The sequence below is a fragment of the Ictidomys tridecemlineatus genome, chromosome 7 (assembly GCF_052094955.1).
Source record: "Ictidomys tridecemlineatus isolate mIctTri1 chromosome 7, mIctTri1.hap1, whole genome shotgun sequence".
NCBI classification, from domain to species: Eukaryota; Metazoa; Chordata; class Mammalia; order Rodentia; family Sciuridae; genus Ictidomys; species Ictidomys tridecemlineatus.
In genome coordinates, this window is record NC_135483.1 from 18,865,576 (window position 1) to 18,892,123 (window position 26,548).

The window sequence follows — 26,548 nt, forward strand, 5'->3', positions numbered from 1 at the left end:
TATGATAGATCTTTAGAACATGCTTATCTGGCTTGACTGAAGCTTTGTGCCCTTTGACTGACACTCGTATTTCCCACTTCGCCCTGGAAACCACCATTCTACTCTCCTCTTCTTTAAAAATGTTTGATTGTTTCTGATTACTTTTATAAATGGGATCGTTTAGTATTTTTTCCTTCTGTGTCTGACTTATTTCATTTAGGATACTATCTTCAAGTTCATTCATATTGTCACAAAGGTCAGGATATCCTTCTTTTTAAGGTCAAATAATTTTCAATTGTATATAAATACCATATTTTCCTTATTGATGGACATTTGGAATAATCACCCTTCCTGATTTCAAATTACATTGCAAAGCTACAACAATGAAAAATGCATGGTTCTTGGGCTGGGGATGTGGCTCAAGCGGTAACGTGCTTGCCTGGCATGCGCAGGGCACTGGGTTCAATCCTCAGCACCACATACAAATAAAATAAAAATGTTGTGACCACCGAAAACTAAAAAATAAATATTAAAAAAATTCTCTCTCTCTCTCTCTCTTTCTCTCTCTCTCTCTCTCTCTCTCTCTCTCTCTCTCTCTCTCTCTCTCTCTCTCTTTAAAAATGCATAGTACTGGCATAAAAATATATAGAACAACAGAACAAAATAGAGAACCTAGATATGCATCCACACATTTATGGTCAATTGATCTTTGACAAGGATGACAAGAAGACACAGTGAAGCAAGGATATTCTTTTCAATAAATGATGCCAGAAAAACTGCACATCTACATGCAGAAGAATGAAATTGGACCCATACCTTAAACCACACACAAAAATCAACTCAGTATAGATAAGGGCTTAAGCATAAGCATAAGACTGGAAACCATGAATCTCCTAGAAGAAAAGCTTCTTGACATTGACCTTGACAATACTTTCTTGAATGTGACACAAAAAGCATAGACCATAAAACAGAAATAGACCAATGAAATTATAACAAGCTAAAAACCATCTGAATAGCAAAGGAATTTGCTATTTATAATAGCTATTTACAATCAACAAAACAAAAGCAGAATGGAAGAAAATATTTGCACACTACATACCTGAAAAAGATTAATATCCAACATATGCAAGGGTGCCCTACCTCTCAATAACAATAAAAATAACAAAACTAGACTATAAAATCAGCAAAGGACCTGAATAGACATTTCCCCCAAAGACATACAAATTCACCAACATGCAAAATATTCAACCTTACTAATCATTAGGGAAATGCAAATCAAAAGCACAATGATATATCACCTCCCAACTGTTAGGATGACTCTTATCAAAAAATTGAAAGGTAACCAGTGTTGGCAAAAGTGTGGAAAGAATGGAGCTCCTGCACACTATTGGTGGAATGTAAAATGGTATAGTCAATAGCATGAAGTTTCCTCAGAATGTTAAAAATGTGATCACCTGGCAATCCCACTTCTGGGTATTTATCCAAAGAAATTAAAATTAGGATTTCAAAAAGATACCTATACTCTCAAGTTTACTGCGGCCTTATTCACAGTGGCCAAGACATGAAATATGGTCTTAGTGTGCCATATTCTAATCTCCTTCTTCAAAGGACTACAACCTGAAATCAAGTGAGTCAAGCCTGAGTTTTACTTCACGTAGCTGACAGCTGCCCTCCTGGCTTTCACTGCTGGTTCTTTCTGTATGCACTTTATAACAATGGCCTGTTTTCATTCCCTCGATGCCACTGTCACTTTACCTAGTAGAGCATGGTAACATAATATTTGTGGCCTTCCTGATATTGTGCCTGAAAACATTGGCCCTCAAGTTTCTGCTCGATGAATTATTGAAAAGTGTGGGACAAACCTTGCAAAGAATTTGGTCACCGAGTTTGGTCCAACAGAACAGCACAGTGCACTTAGATTTGGGGGCCTCTGTGCTGAGCAACAGGTAAACAGAAACAAGATAGGTTCTCCTCTCCTAGAAAGGTAGAGATGCCAAACAAGTTATAGTCCATGCTCAGGGGCTGGGAAGAGAATAAGACCTAGTAGGAGAACTTGTTCAACACAAGATCAAAATACAACTGTGAGCAGAATTGTAATTCTTTCAAATCCTTCCTAATTCCAGTTACGATTGATAATAGACACCAGCAAATGTGACTTGAAGGTGGAAATTATTGGCCCCAATGGTGTATAGAGGAGGTTTTCAGGGAGCCAGGACTAGTTCACTTAAAAAATAAAAAAGGATTTAATTTTTGAGACTTCCAAGCTTCAAAATCTTTGGTAGATAGCTAGTAAAACATAATATAGTATATTAATAAGACTTCAATTGTCAGAATCTAAATATTTTAAAATGTTCACACAAAGATTTAAGCTATGCCTTGGGGCCCAATTAAATTCAGCCTAGTCTCTATCATTTTTTGCAATTTATATCTGCACTTTTCATTCATGGCTTACTAATATTCAGATTCTGAGACAATCTCATGACTAAAAACCAAAGAAAGATTAGACCACAGTCACTGTATTTCAGTTACTAAGAAGGGAAATTTGACTCAGGCCTTTTGAAATAATTTTCAGGAACAAGGGTCAAAGTAAGGTAGAGTTCCCAGGTAACTTAGGCAACAGGAAAACAAAATTAACCCTAGAATACAGCTTTCCCCTTAGAATTTCTGACCAGTGGTGACTCCTTTTTTATTCCTTCACTCATTCCCCAAAATTTACAATTTGTCTACTATGTGCCAAGAGTTATAACTGAGCCAAGGGATAAAGAGGTGGGAAAGGTCAACCTTGTGAATCCATTGTTGCCATGCCATGCCAATCTGGACAAAAGTGTAGTGATGTGCAGGGAACTTTCTGGAGCAAAGACAACAGAAAATGCCTGTCTGCCTGGAGAGGGGCTGAGGAGTTCTCACAGTGGAAGTAATGTTTGAATGGAAATCTGAGTGAGAACTTACCAGAGGAACAGGAGGAGAGGATGTAGGTTTCCAGCAAGAGGGGAGACACACGTGCAGAGCTCCTGCTTCATGCCGTGCTGTGTGGCTAGTTACAGCACCAGGTACGGCTTTGGAGAGATGGAGCAGTTGCTGGCTGAGTATCTAGCCCTTGACACAAGTTTCCTCCAACAATTCCTGTATGCATTCACAAGCCTGTGTTAGTGTGCTGGTCTTATAGATTTGGAATCTGGGGCTCAAAAGAGTTAAGAAATTTGCCCCAGGTCACTTAGCTTACAGTTCTGGGTAGTGTCTTGCATACCTGTGCCCTGGTTCCACTGGAGGTCTACAGGAGCATGGGGAATAGAGAGAAAGACTTTTCCCTATTACATCCTTTTGCATTCTTTGAAATCTGAACCACTGGGAGCCTTAGGAGCTTTTGGAGGTGTTAAGAGTCATGGACATGATCTGGGTAGATATTTTTACCTTTGGTGTAAAGTAACAAAGGTTCAAGAGGTGACTGCTGAATCCAAACGATGATGCCAACTCCATGGTCAAAAGGAAAATAAGTAGATAAAAATAAAAACAAATTTCTCTGAAGTCTTAGCTACAGGAAGAGATAATTGCTCCTTGGGAGTCACTTTTTCCTCAGTTTCTCTGTCCTGTTACCAGGTTCAGCAGAGAAACTTCAGACCAGTGTTAAGACTTCCAGGAAAGGCTGTGCGTAGGTCTGGTTGCCCAGAGGTAGAAGTGGTGACAGGTCAGGATGGGATGGAGGTGAATTAGTAAGCAATTGCTTCCAGAAAAATCCTGGAAGGAAGGGGCAGGCAAGGCAGGGGAGAAGCTGAAAGAGAATGTGATTTCTCAGCTTGGCTTGACCCTACAGGGACTTTGAGAGTCACACTCCTGGTATGGTAGCTACCAGTTACATGTGGCTATTTGACTGAATTAAATGTGAATAAAAGTAAAACTTCAGTTCCTCATTCTTACTCTCCACCTTTCATGTACTCAACAGCCATATGTGTCTAGTGGTTATCATTTTGGACAGTAGGTCTAGAATTTTCCCATTACTACTCAAAGTTCTATTGTTCAGTACTGCCTCCAACTTATTGATGATTCAATTTGTGTGTGTGTGTGTGTTTGTGTTTGTGTGTGTGTGTTTAATGAAAGCAATACACATTCAATAGAAACTTTACTCTGGAGTTCAATCTTTTCCTAGGCTAGCCATACCCAGTAGGCACAATACTATTTGGAGATGCTGGGCAGCAGCAGAGAGCCACAGCTCCCAGTCAGCCACAGAATCACAGGGAAAATAACCCACATCCTACAGTGTCCTGTGTTGCCAGGTTATGTTCAGTAGGTTAGGTGTATTTGATGCATTTTTTTACTTAACATATTATCAAGGTACAATGGGTTTAATCAGAATGTAACCCCATGGTAAGTAGAGAAGCAATTGTAAATGGTTCCTTCAGAATTCATCCTGACTCAGGTAGGCAACTGGTCTCAAACACTGCCACAGCAGTCCTTCTAAAGCTGAGCACCTGATGGATGTCGTCTCACAGTTTTTTCAGGCCACATGCACAGGCAGGCCCAGCAGCTCCACGGGCTCAGGGACATTGCTGAAGAAAATGACAGGTGGAAACCCAGAAAAGTAAAGCCCCCATAAGGGTGTGCAAAATAGGAGCTTTGGGTATAACTGAAAGTATCTCTTACAGGCTCACGAGTGACAGGGATGCCAGGTCTGAACTTTGAGCGAATCCCATAAATAGCTGGCAACCATAAACCTGCATCTGATGTGGAAATAGAAAAGGGAAACCTGTGATTATTTAGAATGGAAGATGCAGCACAAAAATCCAGTGTCTCCTGCCACCGGAACCTAAAGGAGAGCCAGTGGTGACACTTCTTTCCTCAGCTCACTGTCCCCCTCCCAAACCACCCAGCCTGACCACTGAATTGTGAATGAAACTCATTATATATGAGTACTAGCCCTCTGAGCAATGGTAAAATTAGGCCCCTCGTTATTACTCTGAACTCCAGCTGGCAAGCTTGTGAAGCAGAAGATGTCCAAAATGTCCAGGTGGCACAGGCTATTCTATTCATTCTTACTTTCATCCCCGCAAGCCAGCAGGTAACTTGCTATCTATCTGCTCCTGAGCAGCAGCCTGGAAAGAGCTGGGACTTTGCATCCTGGTCTTTATCCCACCAGAACAGTGCTTAACCCCAGGCTAATCACTCTTCCTTCCTCTTTCAAGGGCCTGTCTGTTAAATGCACTCAGTGGTATGCCATTGTCTCAAAGCCCACGGGGAAATGTACTTGGGTAAAATAGGTTTTTAATAGACTTTGTGGCTTGGATATCAGCCATTGTGGTTCATTGGTCCTGGTCAGCTAATCTCTGGATGCACTGCCTAGAAAAGGACTTCTGGAAATCATACAGTAGCAGAAAAAAAAAAAAAAAAAGAGGGATCTCTCCCTTCCTGTGTAATAGTGTGGGTTGGTGGTGCCTCTTTTCAGCTCCAGGCTGGGCTTCTGAATGAGTTGCTGTGGAAGGCAGGGTTCCCCCAGCTGAAATTGAAGCTGCCTTTCTTTGCGTTTAAAGCTGAGGCTGTTGATTTCTGGCAGAGGCACCATTGCCGAAGTGGCAGGAGGGCAAGTGAAGGAAAACGGGGTCCCTATGTTTCAGCGTTACCCCAGCATTTTCGTTAGCTGTTTCCCTAACCACTTAAGTTCATCAAGTGACTCTCTCATTCACTTCCCAAAAGTTCCATACAGTCACACCAGGCACTGTGTTCTTTAGGATCATTTGGGCATGGACTCTGTCTGGTAGTATTATTTGTTTTTAGGCATTTATAAAGAAGTGTAGCATTGTCTTTTTAAAAATTTATTTAAAAATATTTTATTGAGGTTCAATTTATAAATAGCAATATGCACAAATGCTAAGTGTATGGCTTAATTGATTTTTATTTAGAAATATAGAGCTATGTCCTTTACATTTTTATTATAGGGTATCTACTAATTAATCATCCTCAGTGACAGTATCAAGACCATGTTAATGTCATTTGCAAAATGGATCAAGATGGTGATCAACCAGTGGCTGGCCCCTAGATATAGGCCAATTGGATTCCATGAGGGTTTGCAAAACTTGCCCAGTTTCAGAATCCCCCAAGTTTTAAATTAAGATTTATATCAGCATGACCTTGACTTGAATGTTCTGGCTAAGCAGGCTGCTAGGGTCAGGAGTCAGAAGTGTGTGTTTTCAGTAAGCATTAGGCAAATGCAGGGTTACCACATTTAGCCCTCCCAACCTTAAGTAAAGTTTTAGCTCTACTTCATAAAAAAAAAAAGCAAATTGTGGAACTAACATTAATTACCCAATGTTATATGTTAGCAAGAAATGGATCTCAAATTCTGATTCTACTTTCTGATTCTTGCCCACTATTCGATGTAGCCTCCCAGGAACATGTCCTAATTTCCTAGAGTTTTAGTGGCTCTAAGAATTTTTTTGAGTGTATGTTACAAATCTCCCCTCTTATGACAACTTAATCATGCAGTAGATGCCCAATTGTTCCATGTAACAAAAAAAATGTGATACCCCAGATCTCAGGATAAAGTGAAGACAGAGGAGTAGACAGTATTAGAGAGCTAGAGTGTCTGCCCATGGCTTCACAAGTGGTTCTCAAAGTGTGGTCCCTGGCCCAACAGCTTGGGTACTAACTGGGGATTTGTTAGTCAAGCAGATTTTTGGCTTTACTTCAGACCAACTTGGAAAAAAAAGTCTCAAGGGGGCCTCTTGACCTCTCCAGATGTTTCTGATGTGGTCTACAGTTTGAGAATTACTGTTTAGAAGCCTATCTTCTCTGACTCCCAGTTTCCAGGGTTTTGGTAGTGAGGGGACTTTGCCATGAAGAACTTGGCCCTTCAGAAGCATTCTTTTGCCTCAAGCTGTGATGAACATTGATGAATTAGTCTGAAGGCTGTCCTGGCTGCATATGCCTACCATTACCAGCATCTTGTCAACTGTCTTACTGTGAACTTGCAGGCATTTCCCATGGGGTTTTCACTCTTTTTGTTTCTTTTTTTCCTCCCATATTTTTTACTGGAGCATTATAGTTGCACCTGTTGATGAGATTTGTTATCACGTATTTGTACCTGCACACAATATGACAATATAATTTGGCCAATATCACTCTCTTCTTTGGCTTTGTGTGAATGGCTGCACAGTGGTCCATCTCATCAATGCTCCCTCTTGGGCCCAGGTTCTAGATGCTTACAACCTGGCTCCAAATCTCAGCTCTGGTTTTTACTAGCTCTGGAAATGGGCACATTTCAAAATCTCTTTTTGCCTCATGTCACTTTATCTGTGATATGTGATCAACATCTGTGCCTACCAAATAGGACTGTAATAAGGATGATATTAAATAATGTAAAGTCCTTAGAATACTGCTTGACACATGCTAGGAGCTAAATAAAGGTAGCTATTATTATTGTTGCTTTTACAAACCTTTCTCATTGCATGTATAAGTACATGCTGTATTTTTAAAACAATTCATGGCAGAGAAAACTTGTAACTAAAATCCACAAAAGATCATCCTAGCACTTTCTAAGAAATCCTTAAAACCCACTCAATTAGCAAATAAATAAAATTAAAAATACACTATTCCCTTAAAAAATAATGGAAGACAATCACATTTACTGGTGAGGGAAAAAGTTATTTCACTGTAGATTAGACAGATCTGGGTTCACACTCCAGTTTTGTTCAATTGAGCCCCAGTTTACCTAGTATGACCATAAGCAAGTTAGTTCTCTCTGACTTCAGTTTCTTCATATGAACAATGGGACCATAATGCCTACTGCAGAACGATTGTGAAAATTAAAATAAGATATTTAGTCAAAACAAAGTACAGTTTGAATACCCCTTATCTGATAACAGAAGTGTTTCAGATTTGGTATTATTTGGGGGTGGAGTGTACTGGGGATTGAACTCAGAGACACTTGGCCACTGAGCCACATCCCCAGTCCTATTTTGTATTTTATTTAGAGACAGGATCTCACTGAATTGCTTAGTTCCTTGCTAAATTGCTAAGGGTTGGCTTTGAACTCAGGATTCTCCTGTCTCAGCCTCTTGAGCTGCTGGGATTACAAGCGTGCAGGATGTTTTTGGATTTCAGAATATTTGCACATACACAATGGGATATTGCAGAGAGGGATCCTAATCTAAACACCTTATACACTTAGCCTGAAGGTAATTTATGCAACACTTTTTTTTATAATTATGTGCATGAAACAAAATTCAGTGGTGTAGACTTGTCATGTTGGTGCTCAGAAAGTTTTGAACTTCAGATTTTCACGCTAAGGATGCTCAACATATACTCTAGACTGGGGCTGGAAAAACAGAAATTTATTTTTCAATGGTTCTGGAGACTGTAAGTCCAGCATTAGGATTCCAACCTGGTCAGTTTCTGGAGTCTCTCTTCTTGGCATGTGGTCGGCTACCCCCATTTAACTTGTCCTCACATGACCTCTTTTTTGTGCATGCCTGAAAAGAGTGCAAGCTTTCTGCTGTCTCTCTATATAGAACACAGATCTTCTGACATTGGGCCCCATTCCCCTCTTTTTTTAAGATCATTTTTAATTGGTGCATTATAAATATGCATAATAGTGGACTTCTCTGTTTAGGCCCCATTCTTATGAATGCATTAATCTTAATTAGCTCCTTAGAGGCCCAACCTCCAAATAGAGTCACATTGAGAGTGAGGATTTCGATATATAAATTAAGGGTTAGGTACACAGTTCATTGGTTGTTTTATAGAAGGACATATATCCAGCCTTCTCTGGCATAAAGCTTAGCACAAACCCAGACTGGGTGACTGTCAGCCCCATCCCTTCCCTTTAGTAGTGCTGGGGAGTTTTGTTCAGAAGGTCAAAGTCTTGTCTGTTCCCTCACACAAGAGAGGCTGGCTGGGACCATAGCCAGTAGGAAACAGGTTTCTTCTAAATTGAGTTACTTCCTCAGACAGTTCACAGTTGATTTATTTGTTTGGGTTTTTTTTTTGTTGTTGTTGTTAAGGCCCAGGCACATCTAATTTATATTTTTCTGGAAGATGAAAATTTGATTGTGTTTCATAGCAGTGGTGCCGGGAATGCTCACGACATGTTCTTGGTGTCGAATGCCATGCAGAGAAGTTTACGAGCAGTCTTCTCTCCCACTGATCAACCTCCATGGTGCCTCTGTGCATTGATGGTGCAATTTATGGCAGCACACTCAGGAAGTTTGCAAACATGTTGTCATTTTAGCTATTCTCACCCTTCATCTTGTTATGAGTCCACGGGAAAATATATTTTGCTTAGCCAAGGTTTATTTGATATTACTGAACATTTTTAAAAAAGGTATGCTTGCCCCTATGAAGTAAAGTATTAGGTTTTTGTCATTATTGTCATAATTGGCAAGTCAGATGGGTCTACAGAGAGCGAAGATTTAAGTTTGCAATAGTTCTGGAATTTTAGAGGAGATGTAAGTCAGTCCAGTGGCTGGCAAACATTTTAAAAACACAGAGCTTGTAAAATGAGTGATGCTGCTCTAAACCCAGATTACCAACCTTTGAGCCAAAGAAGAGGGTGTGGGGTAACCTTGAAAGAGGATCTGACCGATGTATGCTTCTTTACTTTTATGCCACCTAGCAGCCAGGGACACTGAGCATTTCTATTACATATGTTAGGTTATCTTTGGTACCTAAGGAAATAACCTATTTCTATAAGCTAAGAGTAGTGGGCCCTCAGGCTACCCTTAGAAAATTTAGTCTTTCCACTGGGAGAGATTGCCAATTGTATTCGTCAAACATTAAATTTTAATCAGGGGACTGGGGTTGTGGCTCAGCAGTAGAGCGCTCGCCTAGCACATACGAGGCACTGGGTTCCATCCTCAGCACCACATAAAAATAAACAAATAAAATAAAGTTTCCAATTACAACTTAAAAAAGGGGAGGGAGAGAATTATAATCAGACTGTGTTTTTTGTGCTAAGCCTGAGAAGCAGCCTCACTCTGGAAATGTGGGCATAATCCATGGACATTTCCCAGGGTGGCATGAAAGGATATATATGCCTAAGGATCTATACCCTGTCAAATCCTCTCCAAGCCATCCCATTTGTACCCACATGCCTGGGGATTTCACTGGCTGATGGCCCCTGTCTCCATCCTACTAACGGTGAGATTCTCAGGGGTTGTGGGTGACAGAAAGCAGAGAGGAAAGATCCTAAAGACTTTGGAATCAGGAATTGAATCCGAAAACTTGGCTAAAATATCACCTCAGAACACTAGTCTCTTCATCCATACGATGGGCAAGAGTGTCTTCTACTTCACACTCTCATTGATAGGGCTGATTATCTATGTAAATGTTAAGCATATGAATTAGAAGTAAGAAATAAGTGATTGATAGATGTTAGCAATTGAAATTAGAGTGTGAATGACTGATAAGTTTTGTCAGGGACCCCTAGTGTCTTAATGGTATTGAGATGGAAGGACTGAGGTTCAGAAGAGTGTCAGCTTGTAGGGACTGGGGAAGTTGGGAAGGAGATGGGGAGACTGGAACACCTTACCCTATCTACACAACTAGCTCTGGATTCCTCTTGCCCGTGGCCCCTGGATAGATTCCTTCCTGAGGTAGGAATGTTCAGTACAATTTAAGAAACTTAACAGGCTCCTGTTAGCGGCCAACATTGTGGAAGGGACCGATGGGAGGAAGTTTTTAAAAGGGAAAAAATGTGGAAAAAAAAAATAGAAAACCGAATGTTATAAGAACTGATTGCTCAGGTTACTCACCTGTGGCTTCATTTTCCCAGCCGAACAGAATTGGTTTTTAATTGCCATTTCCATACGTGGAGAAATTCTCAAAGATCTTTTCCATAATATGTATTCCACACACACACTGTGGCATATGTTGAACTAATTAAAGCGTAGATGAGACAAGAGAACATGTAAGAGATAATCAGAAGTTTCAAGAAAATGTGTTTAAAAGTATAGCTCTAACAGTGATAAATTTAAAAAAAAAAAAAAAGACAGATCTAACTTCAAAGGGAAAATTTCCCAAGACTTTGAACTATTATGAGGTGAGAACATCCATTAGATGGTGAGTCCCATTTTCCTCTGGAGAGGAGCAACAGATGGGTAAATTCAGCTCATGGATGATGGTAGGTCATTGTTCCACTTTTTCCTTTCAGTCTCCTTCTCCTCCTATATCAGATGAGCTGGAGTGTGGCCCCCTTTCCTGGTACGATGGAAAGAGTGGGGACTCTGTACATTTATGAAGCTGGGTTCAAATTCTGGACTCTGAGGGATCTTGGGGACTGATTTACTGCACAGCCATGGATTCTCCATTTTAAGTAGAGACTATAATACCACTTTCAAAGAGTTACTGTAGAGCCCGAAGAGACACATCCATGCCAACTTTCCCACAGTGGTCACTTTCCTCCCTCTGTATTACGGCTGGTAGCTATGAAAGGTCATGAGACCATTGGTGAAAGTATGGAAGACAATCACTTGTCTCCACCTGATAAATACCACTGAAGAATCTAGAATGCTCTCAAATTGTTTGGGTGCTGCTGCTTCCGTCTTTGTTTATAGTCAATATCCCTCAGGAATGTCAGCTTTCTGGAAGATGGGACCTTGCCTGACTTTCAACATCATATTCAAAAGGAAGAAGTTTAGAAGTTAGAAACGAGGCAATTGATCAGCTATTCCTGCTGGAGCAGGCAGGGGGTTCAGGGTCAGCCCCTTCCACCTGACAGTTGGGTATTTGTCAGTGACTCTTTGCCCTACATTTCCTCCCTAGAGCATCTATTGACAAATGGCTCTATTGGAGTGGCCAGTAGGTGGGAGTATTGAGATCACCAGAACCTAAGGGATCAAACCAGTGGCTTTTCCTTCCTTCCCCTTCCCTCCCCTTTTCTTCCCTTCCCATCTCTTCCCTTCCCTTCTCCTCTCTTCTTTCTCTCTTTCTGTGTGTGGCCTGCATTGTGGCATCTGGTGGGAGATGCTAATTACAGCAATTAAGTAAAATGAGGATGTAATATTGCTTAGCAACCCAGTTACCTAATATGTAATTTTCCTAATTTGGCTGAATCTGTGTGCTGCAACTGTTGTTGCTTTAATTAAGGATATTAATAATAATGTTTTTGTATGGAACATTTTATGCAACATTCCCAAACACCTATCCAGAATTAAATGAGTGCATAAGCATCCCTTGTGAGACAGGGTTTTTTTTTTTTTTCTTGCATGTTTGTTTTTCTCAAAAGCAGTCAGGCTAGGAGCCATGTCTGAGGATTTGGAAACAACATGAAACCCAGTAGCCCAGTTGTTGGTAGAGAAACGCTTGTCCTGATATCTGGCAAGAATGTTAGTTAGACAAAGATTTGACCTGGAAGTGGTCTTTTCACAGTTAGTCAGAGCCTCCTGGGATATACCACTTTGGGCATTTGAAATAATTTTAAGACATTTTATTCTTTCTTTGTATCTGATTTGAGGATCTATTTATAGACATCTCTTTGAATTGGATCCATGTTGCAGTGAACATAAAATCTTAATGATTTTTTTGTTGTTTTGAAAAAAAATAGTCAACTTCTCACCCCCTACACCCCGAAAGATGACTCTAATTCAATAAATCAGAAAGTTACTACTAAAAACACCAGTTTCTAAAGATGGACTTAAAGGAAGAAACAGGAAATGGATGTTAGGCTGTTCTCCTAATTAGGATGAAATAGTTCATCCTAGTTACCTTATAAGATTAATTTTGTCCATAGCTAAAGTAATCTGGAAATTATTATTTAGTGGACATGAACCCACATTCTTTGGACTAGCATTAGCCACTACTGTTCTGTATGGTTGAGGGGCTAAGGGTTGTGAGGGGAGACATTAGTCACAAATTTCTTATACAATCATCCTCTTTGTGTTCTAGCTCTTCATTCAGTCATTCATTTAGCAAATATTTACTGAGCGCCTTCTCTGTGCCTGGGATGATTCTAGGTGCTAAGAATGTAGCAGGGAATAATCAAATAAAAATTCCTGCCCTGATAGAAGTTGTGTTCTAAAGATAATGGTGGCTTCCCCTACACAGTCTGTGATAACTGCTCTTCCACAGAGTGTTCACTAGCATTTTTTTATAAAGACATTTAACTATATATCTGTATCTATATTTTGTAACCAGGAAATAAAGCATGTCCTTAGGGTTCTCCTGCAGTTTCAGGGATGACTTGGAAACTGGGTGTGAATGGCAGCTTGAAAGCCTGTCCCAGGGTGCCAGTACTTCTCCTAGCTGGGTAAAGAAGTTACCTTTTCTCGGGTAATACCCAGTTTCTTGGTTGCTGTTTTAGTTCCTGCTACATATAAGAGACAGATGGTCATATTTTTAAGGATACACAAATAGCTTAAAATGTAAAATAATTGAAAGATAAATAATAGCTATTTCAGAGTCCCCTGAGACAGATCAGGACAGATCTTTGGGAAAAGTCTTGGGAGGAATGTAATAGGCTGTTCCTGGAAGAATGGGAGAAACCTAGACAGATTACAGCCCTACCTTTCAAATGTCCAAATGGTGACTTCTAAAAATCATAATGTTCACTGACATTTACTTGGCACTCAGTTCCCAAAATCTGCCTACAATATGTGTTTCTAAGTGTGGACTATGAATAAAAAGTCCATTAGGAAGCACTTTTGTTTGCTCCAAATTACAAAACATTTTTAAATAGATCAATTGTGTGTGTGTGTGTATGTTTGTGTGTGTGTGTGTACTTGCATGCATGCACACACTTTCCTCTGCAAAATTGAATGCAATTTTTAAAAAAACTTTGGAAGAAACATGCATTTATGCAGATATTCAACCAACATTTATTGAACACCAACCATGTATCAAGTAGAGTGATAGAGACCATGAAATCAGTAGGGATGACCTTGATGAATGAGGTCTAAAAGGTAGTTATCATAAAATCATATGGAAATGGATTAATGATGATAAGATCCAAAAGGGGTTTGTGTCTGAGGAGGAGATTATGTGGTGTATGCTTGGACATGAGCTCCAATAGATTACCTGTGGTCAATAGCTTTTGTGCACCCCAACACCTGCTTACTAAGTGGACACCTGACATGGGTTCCAGCCTTGCTACTTCTGCCTCATGTTACCTCCAAAGAAACAAATCATCTGCTCCAAGCATGGGTCCCCCCAGATAGGTCAAATTCCAGAGAGGAAACCACAGGGGAGAACACTCACTAACATCCCTGGAGAGTCACTGGCCAGCCTGTGCTTACACTTCCACAGAAAATGTGGGCATTTATGCTTAGCCCTTTCTCCTCTCCGTTCCTAACACACAGCCTTCTCTTTTCTAGACAAAATATTTCCAAACTATTCTCTTTATGAAGTAGTTTTGGGTACTGTTTTGATCATTGTCTTCTCACATCATGATATTTGTATAATATTATATTCAATATTACTGGTTTCCTTTGTAATTCTACTTGCTTTCTGCATTTACAATCATTTATTCAGAGTAGGGGACCTCCCTACTCTGTAGGAACTTTATTATACTCCTAAAGGTACTCACGGAGCAAAAAGATTAAGAAGCACTGTCTTAAAGCATGGTGCCTGGAACCAAATGCTATATTTCAGGTGCTATCTGATGAGTGCCAGGGGACATGAGGTAATCACCTGAGTAATCACACCAGAGCTGCTGGCAGCTCTGGGTTGAGTTAACCACCAATTAAATTTCTAGTGATGGTTCTACATTATGTCTCCCTCACTATTATCTTGTTGGTGGTTAATTGCAATGCTTAGCTATCTTACATTCTAATTCTGTGGCTTTTCTTCTCAATTTTGGACCATCTACTAATTAAATGTTCATGTCCTCTACAACTTTATAAAAGTCATTAATAAAAATGTTTAGCAGGACAGGTCTAGAGATAGTTCTCTGCCTCCATCCCTAATTAAGCTGAACCCTAAAAGCTATTGTCATTTAACAAAGTGAACTTTGTACCAACACTTATGATTTTAAGTGTAATATGGATATTGAAGGAAATTTTGTTGTCATGTCCTTTCTGAATATTCATTTCATCTATTACCCTTCTAGTAATCCTGTTTCTGAGTGAAATTGTTGAATGTAAGCAAGCCTGCCATGAACTACTTTCTCTCCTTCTCCAAAGCTAGAGATGAATATTTTAAAAATCCTTTGGAGAATCTTGGCTGGGAATAGTGTTACAGAATATATTTTATTCCAAGTTTTGAAAAGCAAGATAGAATTTCCACCTTTCCAGTCTTTTAACCTCTGACTTGTTCTCCCTGATTTCCCCAAGAATCCCCCCTAGTTTCACTTTTGGAGTGTTTGAGTTCCTCCCAGAACACCTGGGTATAATCCTCCCAGGCAAGACGTGAATTCATTTGGAGTAGGTGGTGCTTCTTTTTTAGAAATGCTACTCCCTCTGGGCTTCCCTTGCACCTTCCTCAGGTTCAAGTCAGAATCATTGTTAGGCTGAAGATGCAGGGCAGCTTCTATCTGCTTGTCCCGAGGACATTTAAAAGATAGCTTATGTTGTCTTTGGTATTGTTAATTAACCTTTGCTCATTTAGACCTTCCGTTTCCCATCCAAATAACTACTTCTTTTGAATACTGGTTTGACTCCTTGTAAACTTTCTCTCTTTTAGGGTAGACATGGGCCTTTGGGGATCGTGGGGTTACTTAGAAGCCACATACTGGGTTCTGAAGATCTTAAGGCCCTTGTGGAGTATTGCTTTAGTTTATGTTGAGTCTGAGTTTTCCGTCAGCCACCTGTGGGCAGATGCTCAGTAAGCACAATATTTGATAGGCATATTTCAATATTATATATCCAGAATTATTTTATTGGCTTGGCATTGGCAGAATATAAATGCAAATTTGCATAATTTCATTCATCAAAAGAGAAACATTTCTCAGAGCAACTATAAGTTTTATTAGGCCATCATTTTTCCTCTATCTTTTCCTAGTAGCTACTACTGCTATCATGGTGGCCCACATAGCACAAGAGGTAAGGGAAAGGATTTTCAGCTTACCTCATTTAGTGGCCTTGACTCTTCTTTGAAATGCCATGAATTGTAAAACAATAAGCTCTGTTAGTCCCATTAAGGTGGTATGGTGGTGAATGTCCATAACTCCATAACCCCAGCTTCTTACTGTCAACATTCAAAATCAATTAGTGGGAGAAGGTATAAAAAAAAGAAAAAAGAAAGAAAACCTGTTATTTCAAATATATTTGTAGAAATTACTTTTAAAGTATTTAATTTAAAATACTTTTAAATTTTTAAAATTCTTTTTTAGATATTTATTAACATTGGGATTAACATTTTGATAGTCACAAAAGCCTGGAAAATAATTTACTCTAATTTAGTCCCCTGTACTGCCCCCCACTATTCCTCTGCCTCTACTGATCTTTCTGTGATTTACTTACAGTTCTATTTTTTTAAATTAGTGTTTTGTGGATATACTAGATATTGAGATTCACTATGATATAGTCATGATTGTACATTCAAAAGTTTGGTCAGATTTATTCCACTGTTTTTCCCTTAAGTATTCCTTCCTCCTCCTCCACCTCAATCCCCTTTATCTACTCTAAGCTTTACTCCCCACCTTTTCCCCATTTTATCTCTCATTCTTTCTCCCTCCAATTCCCTTATTTCAGATTAGTTTCCACATATCAGAGAAAAACATTTGACATTTGACTTTTGGGACTGGCTGATTTCATTTAGCATGATAATCTCCAGTTCCATCCATTTACTGGAAAATGCCATAATTTCATTCTTCTTTATGGATGAGTAATACTCCATATTTTGATAAATGAGGTTGTCTTTCTGTTTTAGTCAGATTTTTGCTACTGTGACTAAAAGACCTGACAAGAACAATTTTAGAGAAGGAAAGGTTTATTTGGGGCTCATGGTTTCAGAGGTCTCAGTCCATAGACAGCTAGCTCAATTGCTCAGAGCTTAAGACCAGACAGAACATCATGGTGGAAGAATGTGATGGAGGGAAGCAGCTCACTTGATGATCAGAAGCAGAGAAAATATATACCCCAAAGGCACTCCACCCCCAGGGACCCATTCCCCCTGCCACACCGTACCCACCTTCATTAACCACTCAGTGAATACCATCAGGAGATTAATTGACTGGGTAAGGCTTTCATTACTCAATTGTTTCTCCTCTAGACCTTCTTGTATTCTTGCATTGTCTTACACATGAATTTAGGGGTTTTAAACATTTCATATCCAAACCATAAGACCTTCATTGGGCCAGAATTTCCCAAAAGGTTCAGATTTACCCTTTGGAGGAAAATCATAGTAAGCAGGTTGCCTCAATGAGTGGAGAATCATTTCTTCACTTACCCACCTTGGCTTATATCCTTTACTGGTCCTCTGCTGGAGACTGGCTTTGACTCAGTTCTTTAATTGAGAAATCAATTTCCTGAGAACTTGGGCTGCATCTGGAGTAAAGAGGATCCAGGAGTTTATAGTGGAGAAAGGATCTCTCCTAATTTCACTGTCTCTTCAGAGATTAGACCATGTCTGCCGTGCTCACACTGAGCCCTGAGTTTGCAAAGACTGTATATGGTGTGGGCTGCCATACCAAACACCATAAACTAGGTGGCTTAAACAACAGAAATTTGGTTCTGGCACCTCTGGAGGCTAGAAATTCAAGAGCAGGTGCTTCCAACGCTGGTTTCAAATGAGAGCTGTCTTCTTAACTTTCAGATGGCTGCCTTTTTTTGCTGTGTCCTCACATGGTTTTTGTTTCCTAGCCACACAGGGAGAGAGATCTGTGTCTCTGAGGTCTCTTCCTTTTCATAAAAGGACACAGTCCAATTGGATTAAGACCCTACTCTTACAACCCCACAAATTTAATAACTTCCTTTTAGGAGTCATATTGGGGATTAGGGTTTCAGTATATGAGTTTGAAGGGAACACTGTTCAGTCTATGACAGTGATCAATAAATATTTGTTTAAAATATCAGACGGTGAATGGCAAAATCTTTATTCATTGATGGAATGAATGAATAGTGATTTCCAGTGTTCTGTTGGAAGCAGAAGAGAAGGAATTTGAACAGAGCAGGAAGCTCCTCCATGGCCCCTCAGGACACCCTGAATCCAAAAGAATCACTACAGCTTGCAGGTGTCAGCATCTGTCCTGGATGTCTTTTACTGGAGGCCAGTTGTTTAGTGTAAGGGATTATTAGGCCACAGTGGAGGATCAGTTAATTTCATCCTGAGGAGGGCTGTTCCACAACCAGGGCTCAGAGGCTGGGTGTTAAGAGCTGGATGTATTCCGTTTAGGAGAACCCAGACATAAACAAATGCAGAGCAGCATAGCTGAGCCACTTAGTATTCCAGCACTGAAGTGCCACCAACATTAAACAAGCAACAAGCAAAACACTCAGGACATACTGAGTCAGAATTTATATGCTTTTCAGTGTCATAGAAGCCTTGATTCTAAAAACTGGAAGTTTGGGGTTCATTTCAGTTTCATAGCTTCTTACAATCCACCTTTAAATTGCGTAGTATATTTTTTAAGAGGAAATTTTAACTAAAAAAAAAAAAAAGAAGAAATGAAAACACCTCTAAAATTGTTTTCTTATATATTTGTTTCTAAGCTTTTATTTTACATAGTTGAATTACATATTCAAGACTCTGCAATAAATATATTGACAGCTATTCCCCACAATTACATATAGTATTTATAACTTAATTTGAAGGTCTATGTAATACTCCATCCAGAGGGTGTGCATTCATGTGTATAGCAGATATCTGATATACTTCACTTAATATCAATTTAGAGAAAATGTTTTTGTTATCCATATACAAAATAAGTAGCAGAAACACGAATTTGTTTTTATCTCAGAGTTTGCATACAGTACTATACTAATATTGTCATATCAAAAGAAGAACACATAATTCAACACATGTGCTATTTTTTAGATGGTAAATCAACCTTTTCTTTAATTATTAGATAATTCACCCTTGGTTATTTGAAAAATCAATCTTTCAATTTTCAATCAATAAGAATTTAGTGATGGGATGGATAACAGAACACCAACAGTCCTGTCTTCAAGGGCTCCTTTTCTCATCATTATTCCTGTACCATGCTGGGCTTCCACACCGATGACTCCTGGTACATGACATGGGTCAACCTGATACAGGGCTTTCTCACACCTTGTTACATCCTGTTAGTAATATCATTTCTCATCCTCAGAGTTACCAAGTGTGAATCTTCCAACAAATTAAATTTTCCAGTTATTATTGGCTTCAATTGTATAGTCTCTCCAGAAAAATAAATATTGGTCAGAAGTTCACACACATACACACATACACCACATTCCCCATGAGGGTGATTTATCTTGTTCTCGCTTCGCTTCTGCCTTTACAACATATTTATGCTGGAACCAGATTGTGACAGAGTTGACGCCCTCTGGATGGAATTTCAGAGGGTGGAAAGTCAGAATGACTTAGGCCAAGCAAGGCATAAGGGAACCAATTTTTATGGAATGTTAACTACAATATACCTAATACTGAACTAAATGCTCTATATATTTTATCAAATTTAATTCTAATGCTATGGGGCAGGAATTATACTTTTAAAATAAGAAAACTGAGGGTAGGTATAAGGCATGGAAATATTTATTGAGTATACACCACATGCTGGTTTCTGTGCTCGCTCCAATACACAGATTATTGTATTTCATTTCAAAACACTATCATATGAGGTAGTGATTCTTAAAAGATCTAACACATGGCAGACAGAATTGAATGGTGTCAAAATGCAGCTTTTTATGCCTGATGTACTTCACTTAATTTAGATTTAAAGAAAATATTCTTTTATTATCAGTATACACACTAGATAGTAGAAACAACAGTTTGCTTATATCTCAGAGTTTCCAGAAAGTACTGTAGTAATATTGTCTTGTTCAAAATAAATAAGTCAACATGTGTGTTATTTAGATCGAAAATCAACATGTTCTTTTTCTTTTTTTTAAATAATTTTAGTTGTAGGTGGTCACGACACCTTTATTTTTTATTAATTTATTTTTATGGGGTGCTGAGGATCAAACTCAGTGTCTCATACATGGGAGGCAAGTGCTCCACCACTGAGCTACAATACAACCCCAGCCCTCAACCTGGTCTTTAATAGAAACATTAGTTAATGCACATTTGATTAGTTGAAAAATAAATCTTTTCCACTTTCAGTCAGTAAGAACTTAGTGACGGCCTCCCAAACTTCTGTCTTGTTTAGTTGAACATACAGCCTGCCACCTGGGCCCCACTGATAGAGGGTTCAAGGTTTCAAGAAAAGAAGTGAATACACCTTTCTTGTTTGCTCTAGATACATTTTTTCCTAATTAATTTTTATCTGTTCCTCAACTCCATTAAAATCTATATCAAACTTTGAGAGAAATCTTCCTGGTTTCTTCAGCCGTACTTCGTTTTGAATCCTCCAACAGCTTCTCAGGCTTTTCAGTCACTCTTGCTCGCTTCTGGTTACCAAATGCCCTCCTGTCTCTGGAGCCAAGGGATGTCAGCCTGCCAGGTTAAACCTGTGTGGATACCACACCAGCAGCCACCTGCCTTCACACTGTCTGAGATTCTATTCCCAGGGAGATCATGGACTTCCCTAACTTTAATGAACCTCACAGCCAAAAGGCTAACCTTTTCCTTCAAGATGATTGAAAATCACCACCTCTCCCTCCAAATTCTAACTTTATAAGCCAAAGAAAGTGCCTCAGAGTCATACAACAATCTTGTTTTTTTCTAGAAATTCAGCAGGCTATAAATACACTTTATTCCACTGATAATTTTGTGTGACAGTATTTAGGTTTACGAGAGAAAATAAGCTTTTTGTATTTCCTTTGAGCAATTGTTAATCTAGAGGTAACAAGATCTTTGCCTAAGAAAATAACCCACCCATCCACCATGGAGATAGACAACTGGCATTTCCCTAGCAGATGGTAAAGTGTTGCTCTCTGTACTCAAAGATAAGGATGAAAATGCAAATACCCTGGAGAGAAGTAACATTTACAAAATTATACTCACGCTGCCCTGCAAATGATTGATATGAGAGTCTCTCCCAAAAGGAATTGAGGTATCAAGGAGCAGGATTCTTTTCAAGGTGATGAGTGAGAAGCAGGAGCCAGTGCCTGCTCAGAAGGTGGTGCTCAGAGCGCTTTGATTCTTCACATTTTAAGTCTGGCCTTTTAGAAAATTATTTACTACCCAAGTCACATATTATGCCAAGGATAAGTTCTAAAGTCAGTGTGAAAATCTTATGTAGAGAAAAAAAAAAAAAAAACCTCTCTTGAAAATCCCTTATATTCTCACTAAAGTACAGTTTTCTGCTGTTTCTCAAGAAGTGAAGAGTCTCCAGTGCCAGTTCTTTCTCCAGCAAGGATAAACAGACTGCATGCAGCTTCTTCAGTTGAGTTCTCAGTTATTTGTTTTCATTTGAAGATCATCTGCCTAACAAAAGTATCCACCCAGAAGAATATGCACTGCAGCCTGGTCCTCCTGGCTACCAAAGATCTAGGGGAACTGAGTCCCACAAGGAAACACCAGATTCACTTTCCCATCTCATGTTCATGCTGGGACAGGTAGAGGCTCAGGAATGGAATGCTGGAAAGAAGTTTACACAGCCATTTAAATTATCTTCTCTATCTCATTTATTTTCTTTTTTTATTTTTTGCTGAATGAGTATAGCAGGATTTGCACAAGTTAAAGTCATTATTTGACTCCTATGAGTTTAATAATATGTGCAGCCCTTGGAAGCTTCTTGATCTGAATATACCTTTGGACAGAGATGGCAGAAAAACGTGGAGAAGGGTAGAGTGTATCTATTTGGTTCGAGATCACAAAAATGAAAATAGATCACTCATGTGGAGCTTCTACTAGGTGATATGTCCAGTGGATAAAGGAATGTTTTGATAACAATCTCTCTCTCCCACCCCCACCCCAGGCTGGTACATTCAGGTCCAGGGAAGGGATCACCTCAGGCTGGCATGGATCTGTCCTTTGCAACCCGAACTGGTACCAAGCAAGGGATTGAAACACACCTCTTCAGGGCAGAGATCAGCAGGGACCTCTCCCATTGGACCAGAAGCATTGTACAGGGGTGCCACAACTCGGCAGAACTCATTGCGGAAATCACCACCCGTGAGTACTGCTGGGGGTGGGCTGGCTGGGGGCTGACTGTGTCACTCTTGCAGGAAGGATACATCCTCCACTGGCCTCAAAGTAGTTCCCATTACTAGCCTTCTGAGGCACTTAAAATTTCAGAGGCAACTGTAAATTCTTCTCGACCCAGGCAATGTATGCCCAACTGAAATATAAGCAAAGGTTTTTATGGTGAAAAACCTTGTTTTGCCTTCATTCAAGAAAGCTGGCAGGTAACTTGGATCGTCAGTTACCATTTTCCTATCCATAACCAGTAGGTGGATTACTGGAAGGCAGGAACTTTGAGGCATGAACTAATACGATTCTTATTTATAAGCCACTTGAACTGATTCAGAGTAATTTTTCACAGAATAATATTGGAAATATATTGGGTAGCTACACTATATCAATTATTGAGTAACCACAGTACACTAGGTATTTTATAGAATGTCTTTTCTTTTCCCTTTTCAGTAAGAAATAACTTTTTGTGGGTTCAAGATCAATTAATGAAGGCAAAGCCAACCTTTTCAAAATTGGATAACATAGAAAGGAGACGTCAATGTAGATATTATTTTAATGTTTTGTAGAACTTTTGATTCAGGGGTGTATATGCATATGTGTGCATGTAAATGCATGGTCCTGGGTCACAATAAATTGCCTATCTAATCAAAGAGTCACAATTCCCTTGTCACCTTCACAAATCAGGAAGCAAATTCTTAAGAAAGGCTAAGTAACTTGCCAAAGCCACACAACTAGTCAATGACAGAACGGACTTTAACAAGACTGTGTCACCCTGAATTCCATTGCTCATTCACTATCCCCTGCTATACCAGTGAGTCACAGACAGTTATTCTGTTCATGTTGCTGTGATAAGTCATTTGAATGCTGTCCTCTAAAACAGATAAATGATAGATAGCTATCAAAACATATATAAATATACAGACATATGTAGACACATATAATTTAATTCTTTAATTGGGCAAAAGGTAAAATAAGAGACTGGAAAAGTAATATGAACCTAAGGTAACATTAATAGACAAAATTCATGCTGTAGAGTCTTGTACCTTTGCTAAGGCAGACTCCTATTTAACTCAGTGTCCTTTGTCAGCAAGCACAATGCACAGTTGGCAGTGTCTAGAATGTTATTTTTCCTACTCCTGAGATCTAACAAGTAGTTTCTGGTTCTGAGATCTATGACCAACCTCTCTCAGGTCTCTTGGGGACACTGGTGAAGAGGGCATCATGTGAGTGACATAGCCACTCATATCCTCAGCAAGTCTTCCATGAACTCTAATTTTGAATTTCCTAGGATCTTTTTTCTTGTAGTATTGTCTGCCCTCTTCTTTTTTGATATCTCTTGTATGTTCTTTTATTTCTGTTTCTGTGGAAGTAGTACTAGGTTATAGTCACATTTGGGGTGACTATTAAGTTCTTAAATTCAAATAGGTTTGGATTCAAATTCCAGTTCTATTTTTTATTAATCATTTCTTTAATCCTTTAATCTCTTCATTTATAAAAACAGGAGAACAATACTCAGAGGTGTAATAGGAATAATAGGACTCACTTCCAGGTTTGTTATCAGTAGGTAGTATTATTAATTGCTCTTCTTATTATTATTATCTCCAGACCTATGTTGTCCAATATAGTGGCCTTTGTGTGATTATGTAAATTTTAATGATTGAAGTTTAATTATTTCCTCAGTTGTGCTAGCCATATTTCAAGTGCTCAGTAGTCACATGTACCTGATGGTTACTCTGCTGGACAGTGTAAATCTGCAACATTTCCATCAGCTCTACTCTAAAGGAAGAAGATTCCCTACTAGATATTTAAGAATGATGCTTCCAAACTTTAGCTGCACTGGAAACAATCATCATCATAATATTTTTGTTGTATCCTCAAAAACCTTAAATTGTTGACCCTCCCCACCCCCCAAAGATTCAGATTAAACAGTTCTGGGAGGGGGCCTGAGAATGATATCTGATAGATTCCAGGTGGCACTGATACTGCTGGTCCATGGACCACTCTTTGAGTAGTACTATGCTAAGGTGCAACTTCTCAGGCACCAAGGAGCATTCTAAAAGAGGCAACTCATATTACCATGTAGTACTTCTTGTACTACCTATTGTATTTGAAAAGTCAGATGTTTTGTAGAATTTCTGCTTCAATTTATCCAAGATAATAAGTGCCTTCTTATAATTACCTCAAGACTAATTTGTACCCCCATATGTTTCCCCTCAGTATTGAAAATCCTTTGGGAATGACCCTGAAGCTTTTATCTTTGATGCCTATGCTCTATGACAAGAAACATTAGAGTTTTGACCTGAGAGTGAAAGGGCATAAACCACCCACACTTAGTACATTTATACATGTAATGCCAGCAAATTAAGATTCCATGCAACATTTTTGGGAGTGTTCTAGGAAAGAATAAAGATATCCAAAGGAATTTGGTTAAGTTGACATTCTATTTTAAATTTTGTAAAATATTTCTGTCTTGATATGCTGAATTCCACTTCAATAGGAAAATAATGAGGCTGTTCATCAACTATCCAAAGAAGAATAACAAAGCTAGCTGAGTGATGTCAGAGAGGAAAGGAAGCGACTAAAAGTGCAACCCAGTTACAACTTGAAAGATGCCTGTAGACAGTGGGAGGAAAGGGTTTCTGTTCTAATCACAGCCTCAGTTAATGTGAATATGTGTTCAATTTATCCTGTGTAGACTGAAAACATCTTTAGATAGCTGCTTCCATTACATAAAGGCCACCAATACCACTTGAGTTCAATTGGAGTTAAAATTGATCACAATCAGCTAATTGGGAATATCTGAAGACACAGTGCAAAGTTCATACATGGAGGAAGGATAAAATGACCATGTTGAGAGCTGACTGATGTATTCTGCAAGTGGTAGAAGTAGAGTCCATGAAAGAGGAGGAGTCAAGATGGCATCAATTCTACCTCTGTGCCACTGTCCCTGATCCTCCTTGGACTGGGAGGTAGGCCCAGTGCAGGGCCCAGGGTCCTGCACAGAAAGACTCGGAACTATTAGAAAGGACAGCTTCAAGAAAGATCACCCCTTAGTAAAAGTTAAGGTGTCTACAGTGAATCAGAGGAAGGGATGCTTTTTTCCATCAGAGCTCCCATTAAAAGCCACCTCATTCTATGAGCAAGAGAGATCCCTATTTCTTTCCCAGACTCTGATGTTCATTATTCATGAAAGAAGAAATCTGAGAAACTCTTTGCTTTGGTCCTATTCTCATACCCCTCCATGGAGAAGATCAGTGTGGAAAGAACTTGGATTCTGAACACTGAATGTCCCAGATGGTGACGTGTTCATCTCTCTGAGCTTTGCTTTACCCACCTATAATATTGGGCTAAATTCCTGCTTCAGAAGTTTGTGTTAAGGTTATCTTCAGTAAAAGCAAAGCTAATAATGGTAGAGAGTGAGTTCTCACTCAGTAGTGTCCTCCTCTTCCTCTTCCCCAACTGTCCTAGCAAAGAAAATGTCCTGGTTTCCCCCTACCTCACTTAGATGTAGATTAAGCCCCAATCAACTGGCCTGCCAAGGCCTATTAAATATGATGTTTTGTGAAGGGGGAAAAAAAAAAGCCAATCTTATACTTAACAACTTATTTCAGGACTCTTTGATTGTAAGTTTTAAGTGATATATTTACAACTCTTCCTAATTAGGGATTAGGGTGCTGGTGACTGTCCCCCTGTGCAGCTCATAGGCTTAAACAGCTCGACTCTTTCTCTAAATACAGCGAGGCTCCCTAATGAAAAGCAGGTGCCAGACCTGCTTGTGAGGTTTCTTCCCTGTTCTTTTGGATGAGACAGTGCCCTCGGATATCACCCTGAGATTCCTGGGTTTTTCACAGGGCCAGGGTAAGAAAAAGCATTCTAATGAAAGGTACCATGTCAGGGACTCTCCCTAGCAGCAGCTTTTCCAGGACTTATGACCATCAGGGACATTAAATGATCACCACTTTCTGAAACGAACTTTGTTAGACGTTTTCAAATAAAAAACCAGATTATTTTTTAACGATGTACTCCTGAACTCCTTAGTATACACCATGTTAACTTTGAGAACACGGTGAAGGAATTCCCTCTTCTTTCACCCACATCAGACATACCATTGTGGGTGCGTGCGTATATGTGTGTATGGTGTCCACATGGTGAAGAGGAGAATGATGATTCAGAGGTGGCTTACTTTATTTGAATCAAATGTCTGGGTTTTTCTGGCTCGAGAGAAGGGCCATCTGGCCATTGGAAGGCAAGTGCTTCTGCCTCTGGACCTGTGTGTCATTAGATGGACAGAAAAGGAAATATTCAATGAATCCCACCCAAAGGAATTTCCCTCCATTTATATCCCTTGGTTCCTTGGGGCTAGGAAATTATCATATCAAAACATTCCAAATATTTGAATTTGACAAAATTATGTATATGTATAAAAATATGC

General features: G+C 39.3%; 1 protein-coding gene across 1 annotated transcript in view; it reads left to right on the forward strand.

Moving 5' to 3' along the window:
• Window positions 1-26,548, forward strand: part of Sntb1 (syntrophin beta 1) — a 231,076-nt gene that overhangs the window by 194,882 nt on the left and 9,646 nt on the right. Inside the window, exon 5 of the mRNA XM_005316196.5 lies at window positions 21,899-22,095. Within this exon, the coding sequence (XP_005316253.1) occupies window positions 21,899-22,095 (197 nt within the window). The remainder of the gene's footprint in view (window positions 1-21,898; window positions 22,096-26,548) is intronic.